The 12,866-nt window shown below is 40.3% G+C and overlaps 1 protein-coding gene across 1 annotated transcript in view; it reads left to right on the top strand.

Annotated features, from left to right (window-relative positions):
* The window catches only part of LOC138720927 (golgin subfamily B member 1-like), a 44,367-nt gene extending 32,743 nt beyond the window's left edge, over positions 1–11,624 (top strand). The window contains 9 exon segments of the mRNA XM_069857361.1: positions 2–37; positions 302–453; positions 1,899–2,058; positions 4,118–4,270; positions 5,481–5,648; positions 8,076–8,173; positions 8,521–8,655; positions 9,477–9,591; positions 10,827–11,624. Coding sequence (XP_069713462.1) covers positions 2–37; positions 302–453; positions 1,899–2,058; positions 4,118–4,270; positions 5,481–5,648; positions 8,076–8,173; positions 8,521–8,655; positions 9,477–9,591; positions 10,827–10,985 — 1,176 coding nt within the window. The 3' untranslated portion in view covers positions 10,986–11,624.
* The last annotated feature ends 1,242 nt before the right edge of the window (positions 11,625–12,866 follow it).

A 12,866-nucleotide genomic window follows, 5' to 3' on the forward strand; every position in this document is an offset into this window, starting at 1 on the left:
TTATTTGGATGTGCCTCAGAACAATAGGGAAAGATTGGTAAGTTTTAATTAGCTACATCTCTTTGTAAGTTTTTTTTTTTTATGCTTAGAGACCTTATGGATTCTGAAGTTTAACTTTCCTTAGCACTCACATAAGTTACAAACTTGTGAGTAGAGAAGGTGTTCTCACAGTTTTGGGAGTTTAAGTAATTATCCTGTTAAACAGGAGGGAAACCCATTATTCTGTAATTAGAATTCTAGCACTAAAACCTCAACTGTATATTTTTAATTCCAGTTCACTAATCATATTTATTAAACGTAGGCTAAAGAAGGAGCCAGCCTTGCAGCTGTTGAAATCTCAAAACTGAAGACCAAGGTTGATGATTTGGAGAAGGCATTGAATCAGACAAAAGCCTTCCAAGCAGAAGCTGAGAGAGAAATTGCATCATACCAGAATGAGCTTGCTGGATTAAGGTATAAATGTTAAAATTAACGAATAATACACGACTCTTGCTTAGAATTCTTCAGTGACTTCACAACTTGACATAAAATGGACACAAACCCAAAAGTATTTCTAATTTAACAGAAAGTAGAGTAAGAATATTTCTTTAATGTACAAAATCAATTTCCACAGGGGTTTCTTTGTCTGCAGTTATTCTTGTACCTTTATGTAATCGTCTCTTTGCTTATATAAAGTTTCAAGGAGTCTTAATTGAATGTTTTCTCTTGTGTTGGTGACTTGGATATATGGAACTACAATTCGGTGCTTGGTGTCATATTCTCTTCTTAAATTAATGGTTGCTATGGCTGAACGTATTCCCAAAAATATATATTTTAAAAGAGGCATCTGAGGTATTGCATATTTGACCTAACTGCATATTGAAAATTAAATTAATTTCATATTTGAGCATTATTTTTGTAGATTCAGAAGTCCACTTCATGGCTGTTAGCGTCTTGTATCATTTGTGATAAATGAATTGTGATACTTTGGGCCTCATGCTGAGAATATCTCATGAGATTTGCTTCAGAGAACGCATTTTTGCGAGGCACTTAGTGGAGGCAGATCAAAATTCTATGATTCTATGTTGTAACCAGTACAGTGAAGGTTATTTTGTTTGAATTTAAGGCAAGTAGGTGGTATCCTAGTGCCTTAGTGCATTTTATTGCCTGTACTGCAATTTTTAGGCCTCTAATTAAACTCTGTGTAAGATAATAAATGTTTTGGGGGAGGGGGTGTAGACCAGAAGGTTAGCCCCACATTTATCTTTGCAAATGTGAGCAAGTAGGCATGAAATATTCAAACCTCATTCTAACTTGTAGATTCAATCAGTGACCAGCACAAATAGCCTTTTCCTGTTGTTTTTTTTTTTTTTTCACTCCAAGCTTTAAAAATATATATTAAATTGAGTTCATAAGGATTTAAGTGACTTCTATGCCCTTTATGATATTGCCAGTGGTTTCTGGAGATTTGGTATCTTAGTTTTCAGCCTTCTGAGTGTAGGGTATTCTTTTACAAACTTGTCTGCTTGCAGCAGGGTAGATTTGCTGTCTTGAGCAGCTCTACACAGCTACAACCTGGAAGCTGCTTTGCTGTGCAACCTTATTCCTTAGGTTGCTGAAGTATTTATTGCGTTAACAGATATTAGTATCTTTACAGCTGTTGAACTTCTCTGATCTCCAAGCCACTGAAGAAGATGTCATGTTGGCACTTTCCAGGCTTTATTTTCTGATTTCTTATTAACAGATCTCTTTAAATTGAAGCATGTATTTGGAATGTTTATATAGTTCTCCATATTTGCATATAACTGGTCAGAAAGACCATTTCTTTCAGAAATAACAGTAAGTACAATTTTATCCTTTTCATTGACTTCTATGGGGTATATTATCATTTAACGTCCAGTCTGGTATTTTACGTTCAGAACGGAAAAAAACCTCCTCCTCTCAGAGTCCCAGGCACTGCAAAATCAATGGCAGATCACAGTTGCTGAGAAAGACCGGCAGATCGCAGAACTGCAGAAGCTGCAACAAGATACGATTGTGAAGAAAGCGGTTTCCTCTGGCAGTAATTACCCAGTCAAGGTAAACAAATGAAATGTAGCAGGAGGCATGAATCTACTTTAATCAGTTTATTGTATTAAATTTTCAGCCTGCTTCCCAAATGAGAACTATTGGGCATGTAGATCTGAACAGGCTGGACCACTGGGCTGAGACCAATGGCAGGAGGTTTAACGAGGCCAAACGCTGGGTCCTGCACTTGAGGCACAACAACCCTGACAGCTCCAGCCTAGGAGAAGTCTGGCTGGAAAGCTGCCTGGAGGAGAAGGAGCTGGGGGTGTTGGTTGAACAGGAGCCAGCAGGGGCCCAGGGGGCCAAGAAGGCCAAGGGCATCTTGGCTTGGATCAGACACGGCGTGGCCAGCAGGGCCAGGGAGGTTCTTCTCCCTCTGGCCTCGGCCCTGGGGAGAGCGCTCCTCGAATCCTGGGGTCAGTGCTGGGCCCCTCCCCACAAGAAGGATGTTGAGGCTCTGGAGCGAGTCCAGAGAAGAGCAACCAAGCTGGTGAGGGGGCTGGAGAGCAGGTCTTATGAGGAGCGGCTGAGAGAGCTGGGGGTGTTTAGCCTGGAGAAGAGGAGGCTGAGGGGAGACCTCATTGCTCTCTACAACTACCTGAAAGGAGGTTGTGGAGAGGAGGGAGCTGGGCTCTTCTCCCAAGTGACAGGGGACAGGACGAGAGGGAATGGCCTCAAGCTCCTCCAGGGGAGGTTTAGGCTGGACATTAGGAAAAAATTTTTCACAGAAAGGGTGATTGGGCACTGGAACAGGCTGCCCAGGGAGGTGGTTGAGTCACCTTCCCTGGAGGTGTTTAAGGCACGGGTGGATGAGGTGCTGAGGGACATGGTTTAGTGTTTGATAGGAATGGTTGGACTCGATGATCCGATGGGTCTTTTCCAACCTGGTTATTCTATGATTCTATGATATATACAAAAGTAGTAAAAGGATGTGATGGGAAGATGTTTGCAGATATATTATAGCTACAGCGTGTTTCCAGGGACACAGTTTCTTAGAGGATCAAAAAAGAACTTGATAGTTTATGTTGATAGCAACAGTTTTCAGAATTTGTGTACTTGATGCTAATAAATTGTAAAGATCTAATAAAGTTAATTCATCAGAGCTTAAATCAGTCTCTAATTACTGCAGATTAGATTAGGACCTTATTGGTTGGAGAAGGGAGAGATATGCCTTGTGGAAGTGTTCTTACGCATCTCCTGAAGCAGCTGGAGTTGGCTTCTGCCAGGAACAAAATACTGGATTTAAAAAGACAGGAGCTGAGACCCCGTCTCGCGATCACTGTCCGCTTTTGTAGACTATCATTAAGGGTTCAAGAAAAGTGTTATTTTAGAACAATACTTTTATTTGCCTTTCTTTGCCAGAGGAAGTAATCCGTATTCCTTTTAATTTCATTAAAAATGTTTTAGTTGGTCATGTTTGTGTCTCATAGTGTTCATTTTCTGTGATTAAAATCACGAATCAAAACTAATCAACAGTCATATCTGTTGGATTCTGGAATATTTTATGTTGCAGAAATTTTTATTTCATGATTTAGTAGGATAATAGATTCTCTAAAATGTTAGAAGTGGCAAATTTATTGGTGATGAAGATCAAAATGTTGACTTGCCAGAGAAAATGAAAGCCAAAGTTGTGAATCCGTGATAAAGTTGGGTGTTTTTTTTAATTCCGAAATGGACTTCAGGCTTTACATTCATGTTTACAAAATAGCTGCTCTTTTTGCATACATTATTAGTTTGAAAATAATTTTGAAAGGTGTTTTATATTCACCTGACTCTTAATATTTTTTTTCCTTTTTTGTGTGTGTGCTTCAAGCTATTTGCAAATTAAAAGTTAATGTGGGTTGCCTTTCCATGGTAGCTTTTTATTGTTTTAATTGAAGAGTTTAGATTGAAAACGCTAAGACTTTTTTAATATAAATTCTCTTGCAAATGAGATATTTACTTGTGAGAAGGAATTGATCTAAGGAAAAGGAAATTATTGTGTGGTCCGTACGCATATTTAGTGTTGGAATTGTATATTGTTAGAAAACGCCTATATCATTTACCCTATACATGCAAATAATTTTTTTAGGTTTTAGAAACTGCATCCCTTGCTGGAAGTGCCAGCGTGGCAGAAGATTTCAAACATGTCTTCGCTGAGAGGAACCGGCTTCAAAGCGAACTGCAGCGCTGTCTTCAGGAGATACACCAGAAGGATCTGCATTTTCAGCAGGTTAATTCAAAGGTAACATAGAACAAGAACTATGAATCTAAATAGCCCATGTGAATCTGAGCTGGTATCAGCATGGAAATATTGCTAAATTGGCAGTTTCTTCTATAATTGAATGTTAGAGTGTTTTAAACTTAAATTCTTCAAAACAGACTTGTTGGCTCAGACTAGAAATGTCAAACTAAATCTTGGTGTGATTTTTCTGTCAGGCTTTTCTGACGTGTTGTTTGACAGAGAGAGGTCTATTTGATTCTGCATTCTGAAGAGATTAATTGGCCACCGCTGAACTTCTGTTTTAAGGAAAATATTATTTATTATAGACAGACACAGGCATCTGTGTTAGCTGGAACAAGATTTTGGTTATCATACCAAATTTTAAATACCTCATAAATGTTTCCACACCATTACCTGTTGAACCCTTTTGTGGCTGTTAAGATAAATGTGTGTGTATGTGTGTTCAGTTTTGTTCCCAAAAGTTTGTGAATGTCCTTGGAAATTACCTTAACACGTCTCTCTCCTTGTGTAGCCTGGTGTCAGAAGCAAATTAGGTTTATGTTTACCTTTTGTCTATCACCGTGTCTCTTTTCATTCCTTCACCAAACATTTTATAAACCTAATAGAGTTTGAACCAAGCTTCAAAACAGATGTAGAAATCTCAGGCTCCTACAAGTCAAGATGAGTGTTTAGGTAACATCTGGAGACCAAAATTATGGTCTGTTTTTAGAAGAAAACTCTACTGTTGAGCATTACCGGACTGCTTGGTTAACAGGTTTATATTTTTGAGCACCGTGATCCAGTGGAAGGTGTCCCTCCTGTGTCAGGGGGTTGGAACTGGATGAACTTTAAGTTTCCTTCCAACCCAAGCCATTCCATGATTGTGTGATGCCATACTATCAGGCTTCTTTGGCGGTATGGATTGTCCTGAAGTAGCAGCTATGCATGCTGGCTTTTTCCAGGTGGTGATGTCATAGCAAGCATGGGGAGGAAAGCACTGATGTTTAAAACCCTGAGTTTCGGTATGTTGATGACAGGTGAAATGAATCTTCTAGTGTCATTATTTCTGCTGCTCGTAAACCAGCTGTTTAAATCTTATGAAACTATGAACTTGACAAAAAGTTTTGATAATTTTACTCATTTGATTTCAACTGCAGGTTACGAATCTGAAGTAATTTCCTGGAGGAGGTAATTCCTAATTTGTGTTTATTTAAATGTTTATTTCCTTCAGGTCGTGCAGTCAGCAGAAGAGAACGCTGTCTTGTCTGCTCAGTTGAAGGCTCTTTCACAGACTCTAAGAGATAACCAACTTCGTTACACTGACTTGCAAAATCGTTATTTAAGACTGGAGAGGGAATATCAGACCATGCAAGTGACATCTTTCCAAGGCACTGTTCAGGTACACAAGGATATGGAAACGGTTTTAGATTTCTTTTTATTTCTGTGCTTATGTTTCTCTAGTTCTTGCTCTAAAAATGAAGAAAATGCTTTTTGTTGTGCTTATTGAATACTTCTGCTAACATGCAGTGTGCTGAAGGCAGCTATCTTCATTGTCATAAAGCTGTTTTTATTTGACCTTTCATTTCAGGAAGCTGTTTATATGTGCTTTTTCTGTTTTGAAGTATCATCTTGAATTGGTCTAGAGCTCATAGAAATAATTGGATGGTCGCTGGTCATTAGATCAGCAAAGTTTAGTGATAATTTCACAGCAGACAGGAATCATTTTGCAAGGTGTTTGAGTAATACAATCATAAGTGAGCTCTATATAACCAGTTCAGCATTTCAGTACCCTTTGCCAACCCCTCACATACATTGGTAAGCTTATTCCTTTGCGATCTCTTAATTCTTAACATGTTTTCCTGTACTATCTTGGTTATTTAATAACAACCAAATAATCTAAGACCCTAAATTATCATGTAAATTACCTAAAAGGAAGTTGTGGAGAGGAGGGAGCTGGGCTCTTCTCCCAAGTGACAGGGGACAGGACAAGAGGGAATGGCCTCAAGGTCCACCAGGGGAGGGTCAGACTGAACATTAGGAAAAAAATTTTCACGGAAGGGATCATTGGGCAGTGACAGAGGCTGCCCAGGGAGGGGGTTGATTCACCTTCCCTGGAGGGATTTAAGGGATGGGGGTCAAGGTGCTGAGGGACGTGGTTTAGTGTTTGATAGGAATGGTTGGACTTGATCTGATGGGTCTCTTCCAACTTGGTGAGTCTATAATTCTATGTGGGTACATACATAAACCAAACATTTTTGTAAACAGAAATAAACACCAACAAGGAGAACTGTAAACTAAAATATAGAAGAATCCCCCGCTTCATATCTTGCAGACCATTTGAATTTTACCTCTTCCATGTATCTAATTGCAAAGCATGGGGCTGCTCAGTCGCAGTTGCCAATGCTTCTGCACTGTGCAAAGCTTGCTAGCTTTGTATTTAAACATTGGTAATGGGAGTGCTTTAAGCTTTGTTAGGCGTATATTATCTGAGAGAGGATAAAAGGGAAACTTCAGACTCTCAGCATCACCTCTTCTTCACTTACATACAGCCATTATATTGCCACTATTTGAGCTGGCAGTGTGTGCTTGCAGCCCAGAAAACCAACCATGTCTTGGGCTGCATCAAAAGCAGCGTGATCAGCAGGACAAGGGAGGTGATTCTGCCCCTCTGCTTCGCTCTTGTGAGACCTCACGTCGAGTCCTGCATTCATTTCTGGAGTCCTTAGCACAGGAAGGACGTGGATCTGTTAGAGTGAGTCTAGAGGAGGCCATGAGGATGGTCTGAGGGCCGGGGCACCTCCTGTATGAGGACAAGCTGGGAGATTTAGAGCTGTTCAGCCTGGAGAAGAGAAGGCTCCAGGGAGACCTTATAGCAGCTTTCCAGTTCTTAAAGGGGCTACAGGAAAGCTGAGGAAAGGCTCTTGATCGGGGAGTGCAGGGATCTGATGAGGGGGAATGGTTTTGAGCTGAAAGGGGGGAGACTGAGATGAGATATTAGGAAGAAATGTTTTCCTGTGAGGGTGGGGAGGCCCTGGCCCAGGTTGCCCAGAGAAGTGGTGGCTGCCTCATCCCTGGAGGTGTTCAAGGCCAGGTTGGATCAGGCTTTGAGCAACCTGGTCCAGTGGGAGGTGCCCCTGCCCATGGCAAGGGGGTTGGAACTGGATGATCTTTAAGATCACTTCCATTTCAAATCATTCCATGATTCCTCCTGGACTGTTCAGTCAATCAGTGCCACCCTGACTGGTGATCCAGCCTTGCTCATGACCTAGTTCTAGTGCCTGTCTGGGAATTTCTGCTCTGCCACGCATGTTACGCTATCACAGTGACCCAGGCAGCTTCTGGTGCTGTAGTCAGTCCAGCTTGTCAGAGGCAGTTATGAGGACTTCAACTATAAAGTAGAAATTAATTGCCTAGAGCAAAGTCCACAAATGTGAGTAAAAGGATGCAATCCTGTGCAGAATTTTTCTGCTACCTCTGTATGAACTGGCATATTGATAAAACACAGTGCAGTGCTGCACAGGTATTTTATCTCAGATTCTGTTAGTGGAATAGCTGTGTTACTTAGGAGGCTGTGGTCAGTGCTGTGTAGATAGATTTCAGGGACTGCTATGTTACGTAGTGTAGGGGTATCCTTCAAATCCCGCAGCAGACACTCATGGTGTTCCTGACAGCTTTGGAAAGTTGCATCTCCAGAAATTAAAATATTAAATAACACAAAGAGTTGTTTATTCCACTGCTTTGTGGTGCTTATGGTTTCTTTATAGAAATAAAAATTTTTAGCGACTAGAAAACCTGGCTGCTTTTTTTCCCTTTTAATATTTTCTAGGATGAAACCAGTGCTGAAGTTCCCCCTGGAGCACCACAGGAAAGATCTGCTGTTATTGTTGAAATGGACAATATGGAGCTAAATGAGCTCAGAAAAAGGTCAGGACTGAAAATATGTATTAGCGATATTGTTTTCCTGACAGCTGTGTTGTAAGTGTGAAAGTAATGCTTTTCTATCTCTCTGAGGCATTGTGGGGGAAAAGGGAAAGAAGAGGATTTACAGTGGATTGGATGAATCATAGTCTTGAATTCTTTTTATCTGCTAACATTTGTGATCTGTTTTTGTAAAGGCACATACTTATTGGTGACTTTATTTCAGTATCTAAAGCATCTCATTATAATTAAGTCTTCATCATAAAAAAGAACATTCCTTGATAAAAAGAAAGAACAAGGAATTAACTCTTTAAGTTCATAGAATATTGATTTCAGTTTTCATTTTGTCACAGGCTTGCAGAGACTGAGCAGCAATATGAGTCAGTGCAGCAGGCTCTGGCACAGCTGACAGAAACACTGTCAGAGGAGAAGAGGAGGAGAGAAGCTGCAGAAGAAGCTCTTGGACTCTCTGAAGAGCAAAGTAACAGGTAAAATACTCCTGTCTAAAACATAGGGTTTTTTCTTTTGAGAGAAAGTGTCTGTAAAAGATATTTCTTTTTTTTTTTTCTTTTGAAGTATGTGCTGCATTAAACACTTACGTGGGTATGAAATTACCTGCATGTTCAGAGAGCCAAAGCTGTCTTTGACTTCTGCTTCCCCTTGGATGAGTGCATGTTGAGGTTTTCATTTACACTATGCCTGGAGTAAATGCCAAGTGTTCTACAGAACTGGGAAACAATGTCAGATGTTTTATTGGCATTTTATTTTAGTGAGATTACAGAAAGCTTTTCCTGTGGTTGTTAGATTTCTGAGCAAATAATAGAACAAACAAATAATCGAACTGGTTTGTGGGTCCACATTACCTGAAGCAATGAAAATGCATGTAACTTTGTTAAAAAGCTCAGTCTAACTCTGTGGATCAAGAAAATGTTATGGACTTTGGGATTTCTTTTTCTTTCAAGTTAGAAAAAAAATCTTGCATGTAACAGCTTCAGTACAGCCACTGTATAGATGTAAAATGTCATTATCCATCTGCCTACATAAACTGTCTCTCACTACCATCATCTGGAAGTCACTGTTCCATCAGCTAGTGATGATGGGGGTTATTCTGAATAAATGAAACACCTTGAGAGTCGATTGTGAGTAGAGACTGAAAATGACCTGGTAGCATAAGCTGAGTCTTACTCTGTTCTGTGGGGACCTTTGTCCAGCAACATAAGTATACAAAATGATGTTTTTTACCTTAATTCAGTACTTCAAACAAGCAGGTAATTCAGTACTCTGTTATCTCCCTTTAATTTTTCTCTAGATTTGAAGTAAGCAGTTACAGGTCTGTATCTAGTGAATACACCGTTCAGATGGAAACTGAGGAGGAAAGGGAAGCCTTAATCATCAATCCTAGCGAACATGTTGTTGTGCGAAAGGTAAGTAAATGAAGGCTTTTAAAATGCCTGAACTAGAAGCAACTTGAAAGTATTGTGCATATTGTATACTGCTAGTTGCTGGCTGGATTGAAGATGGCACAGCTCGTTATCTCCTTCGTACTACTCCTTTCTTTTCTCTGTCTTCCCTCTATTATACCTTTCTTTCAAAGCTCATTTGTTCTTGACTGCGGATTTCCCTTCTGGGTGGCTGGGAGTCACTGATTTTGGGTTTTCCTCTTTATACACAAACACTGACACAGAGCAGCTGCATCCTATCTGGAATGTTGACTGTGAGGAAATACTCTTGTATTGTTTTAGATATTGTGGGGATGAGTGGTCTGTAGAGCCACCCATTCAAAGTTGCAGGCTGCTGCTGAAGCTATGTTTTGCTGAAGGAACGTTCTTAATTTCTTTCTCTTCGGGTTGAGTCAAATACAGGCAGCTGTGTAAACCATTCCATAAAACACATTATATATGTCCAAATCACAATATGAGTAATCATAAATATGGCACATGTGGCCATTAAATAAAATGTGTGTGCATATAACGATGCATTTTGATATCTAATACGTGTGTGTAGTTACAGAGTGCACAAATAGAATCATGGAATGGTTTGGGTTGGAAGGGACCTTAAAGATCAGCCAATTCCAACCCCCCTGCTGTGGGCAGGGAGACCTCCTTCTGGACCAGCCTGCTCCAAGCCCCATCCAACCTGGCCTTGAACACCTCCAGGGATGGGGCATCCACAGCTTCTCTGGCCAAACCTGTTCCAGTGTCTCACCATGCTCATTGTGAAGAATTTCTTCCTAATGTCTAATCTAAATCTTCCTCCTTCCAATTTAAAGCCATTCCCCCTCTTTCTGTTGCTACATGCCCTTGTATTAAGTTCCTCCCCAGCTTTCCTGTAGCCCCTTCAGGTACTGGAAGGCTGCTATAAGATATCCCCAGGACCTTCTGTCCCCCAGCTCTCAGCCTGTCCTTGTAGCAGAGGTGCTCCAGCCCTTTGATCATCTTCGTGTACTCCTCTGTATCCATTGTACATATATCTTTTATCCATTATTCCTCTCCTCTCTGTTATTAATGCTGTTTTCTTTAGCCTTTAAACCATTTATGCTATGGCATCCATTGCTGCACCAGAGGCAAAAGGTTTATAGTGCCTCTGAAATCTGAAATTACAGTGGAGCTTCTTCTCATCTGTATTATTACTTATTTGATGTTTTTTGTTTCTTAACCAGATGAAAGGAGGAGCCCTTTCATTCAGAAGATGGCTTCGAGGGCGAAGTCTTTACTGTTCTAAGCTGCTGACCTCCAGAGCAAAATCCCGCTATTTATTCCTCACATACCTAGTTTCACTACATCTTTTTGTTTTGCTGTGCCTCACTGGTGTTCTCTGAATACACTGTATTTTCTGAGTGAATTATTTCCCTATAGGTAATGGTGTGCCAATTCAAGATAATAGACTTTTCACATGCTGCTGTTGAGCTATGCACTGGACATGGTTGTACATATTCTTGTTACACTACATGAATCTTGAGCTTCTTCAAAGAAATTTGTGTATATCACAGTTGCTCCAAAGTTGACTTGAATTGCTCTTTAACAGTGGAATATTATATTTGCTAAGGAGAAAATATTCCCCTCTGTTTGCCCTATAAAGAAACTGCTGCATACAAGTTATTTAATATTGTTTGTGGGTACGTAATGATTGGTTACTACTGAATGGGTTGTAAATGATATCTTTTCTATATAAATTTTATTTTAAGAGTTAACTATAAATTTTAAAGGAATATTCAACTATTACGGTTTATTAGCTTCTTGATTATAACAAGAAGCTTCATGGAGTGCAATAAAGGAAGAACTACTGGGGTTTTAGTTTTCTTTTTTTTTTTTTTCCTTTTTGACTGAAAATGAAAGATTTAAGAAGGTTGTGCTGTGGCCATACAGTTGGTGGTGGCTCTGGCGAGGTGCACAGATATGTATGTGGTAATGAGGTAAGCTGATGATTAAAGATTCAGAATTGAGATGACACTCAGAAATGGCTTCAACTCTTATTTCTTTATTGTTGTTTAAAGGTGCAATTTCTGTAACTTGTGACTTTTCTTCCTTTTAATTCACTTGCGCTTTTTGTCTTGGTGGGTTTAATTACTGCAAATCTTTTGGGTGAAGTGGTACTCAGCTGCTCAACAGGAGAAATTCAAGCTTATAAAGACACAGCCTTATCTATTTTACAGGCTTGAGCTTCAAGATACAAAATGAAGCAAGGCTACACTTTCAACTAAGAGGCTCTAAGAACCTGAGGATTTGCATTCAGTTTCTGGGGACACATAGTCTTATGCATTGTACATCCATGTCTTGGTACAGTGTTCTCTAAAACTGCACAACTATTTATTCTAAACCCAGAAAGGAGAAGGCTCTGGAAAGACCTTATAGTAGCCTTTTGGTTCGTAAAGGGGGCTCCGGGAAAGCTGGGGAGGGGCTCTTTATCAGGGAGTGCAGACATAGGATGAGGAGGAGCGGTTTTAAGCTGAAAGAGGGGAGATTTAGATGAGATATTAGGAAGAAATGTTTTCCTGTGAGGGTGGTGAGGCCCTGGCACAGGTTGCCCAGAGAAGTGGTGGCTGCCCCATCCCTGGAGGTGTTCAAGGGCAAGTTGGAGGGGGCTTGGAGCCCCTGATCCAGTGGGAGGTGTCCCTGCCCGTGGCAGGGGAGTTAGGAGTGGATGAGCCTTTAAGTCCTTTCCAACCCAATATATGATTCTATGATGATTCTCTGAGTAAAAAACCCCACTTGCTTGTGAAGACTGTGCCCACTGGAAGCCAGAAGATTGGTTTTACACCCTGTATTGTTGGTTGTTGGTGTTTGTTCTATGCATTTCTGCTCACATTTGCATAAAGTGGAGATAAAACCAAAAGCCCAGTCTAAAGGAGTAGACAGACAGTCACAGAGTGGAGTTGCCATTGGGTTTCTTGTTTGCTAGACTAAAATCCTGAGAAACTTATGGGAAAAGGAAAATCCAAACAGTATGAATATGGAAATGGAAGAATTCCATCGGTTTTACTGATGAGCAGATACAAGGTTGACTCTAAACAGATGTTAGTGAAGTGAATTATCTGCTCAAGCTCCAAGGATTTTAGTATGCAAGGTCCGTGGTGCAGTCACCTGACTGGTAAGGAAGATGATTTGGTTGGCATTTATGTTTGTTAACATTTACAAATTGTATCTGATCTTCTGCACCACTTGTTTTTGTCCTGTGGAATAGGAAATAGTGCCAACTGTAG

Source organism: Phaenicophaeus curvirostris, chromosome 5 (assembly GCF_032191515.1).
Source record: "Phaenicophaeus curvirostris isolate KB17595 chromosome 5, BPBGC_Pcur_1.0, whole genome shotgun sequence".
In the NCBI taxonomy this organism is placed as follows: Eukaryota; Metazoa; Chordata; class Aves; order Cuculiformes; family Cuculidae; genus Phaenicophaeus; species Phaenicophaeus curvirostris.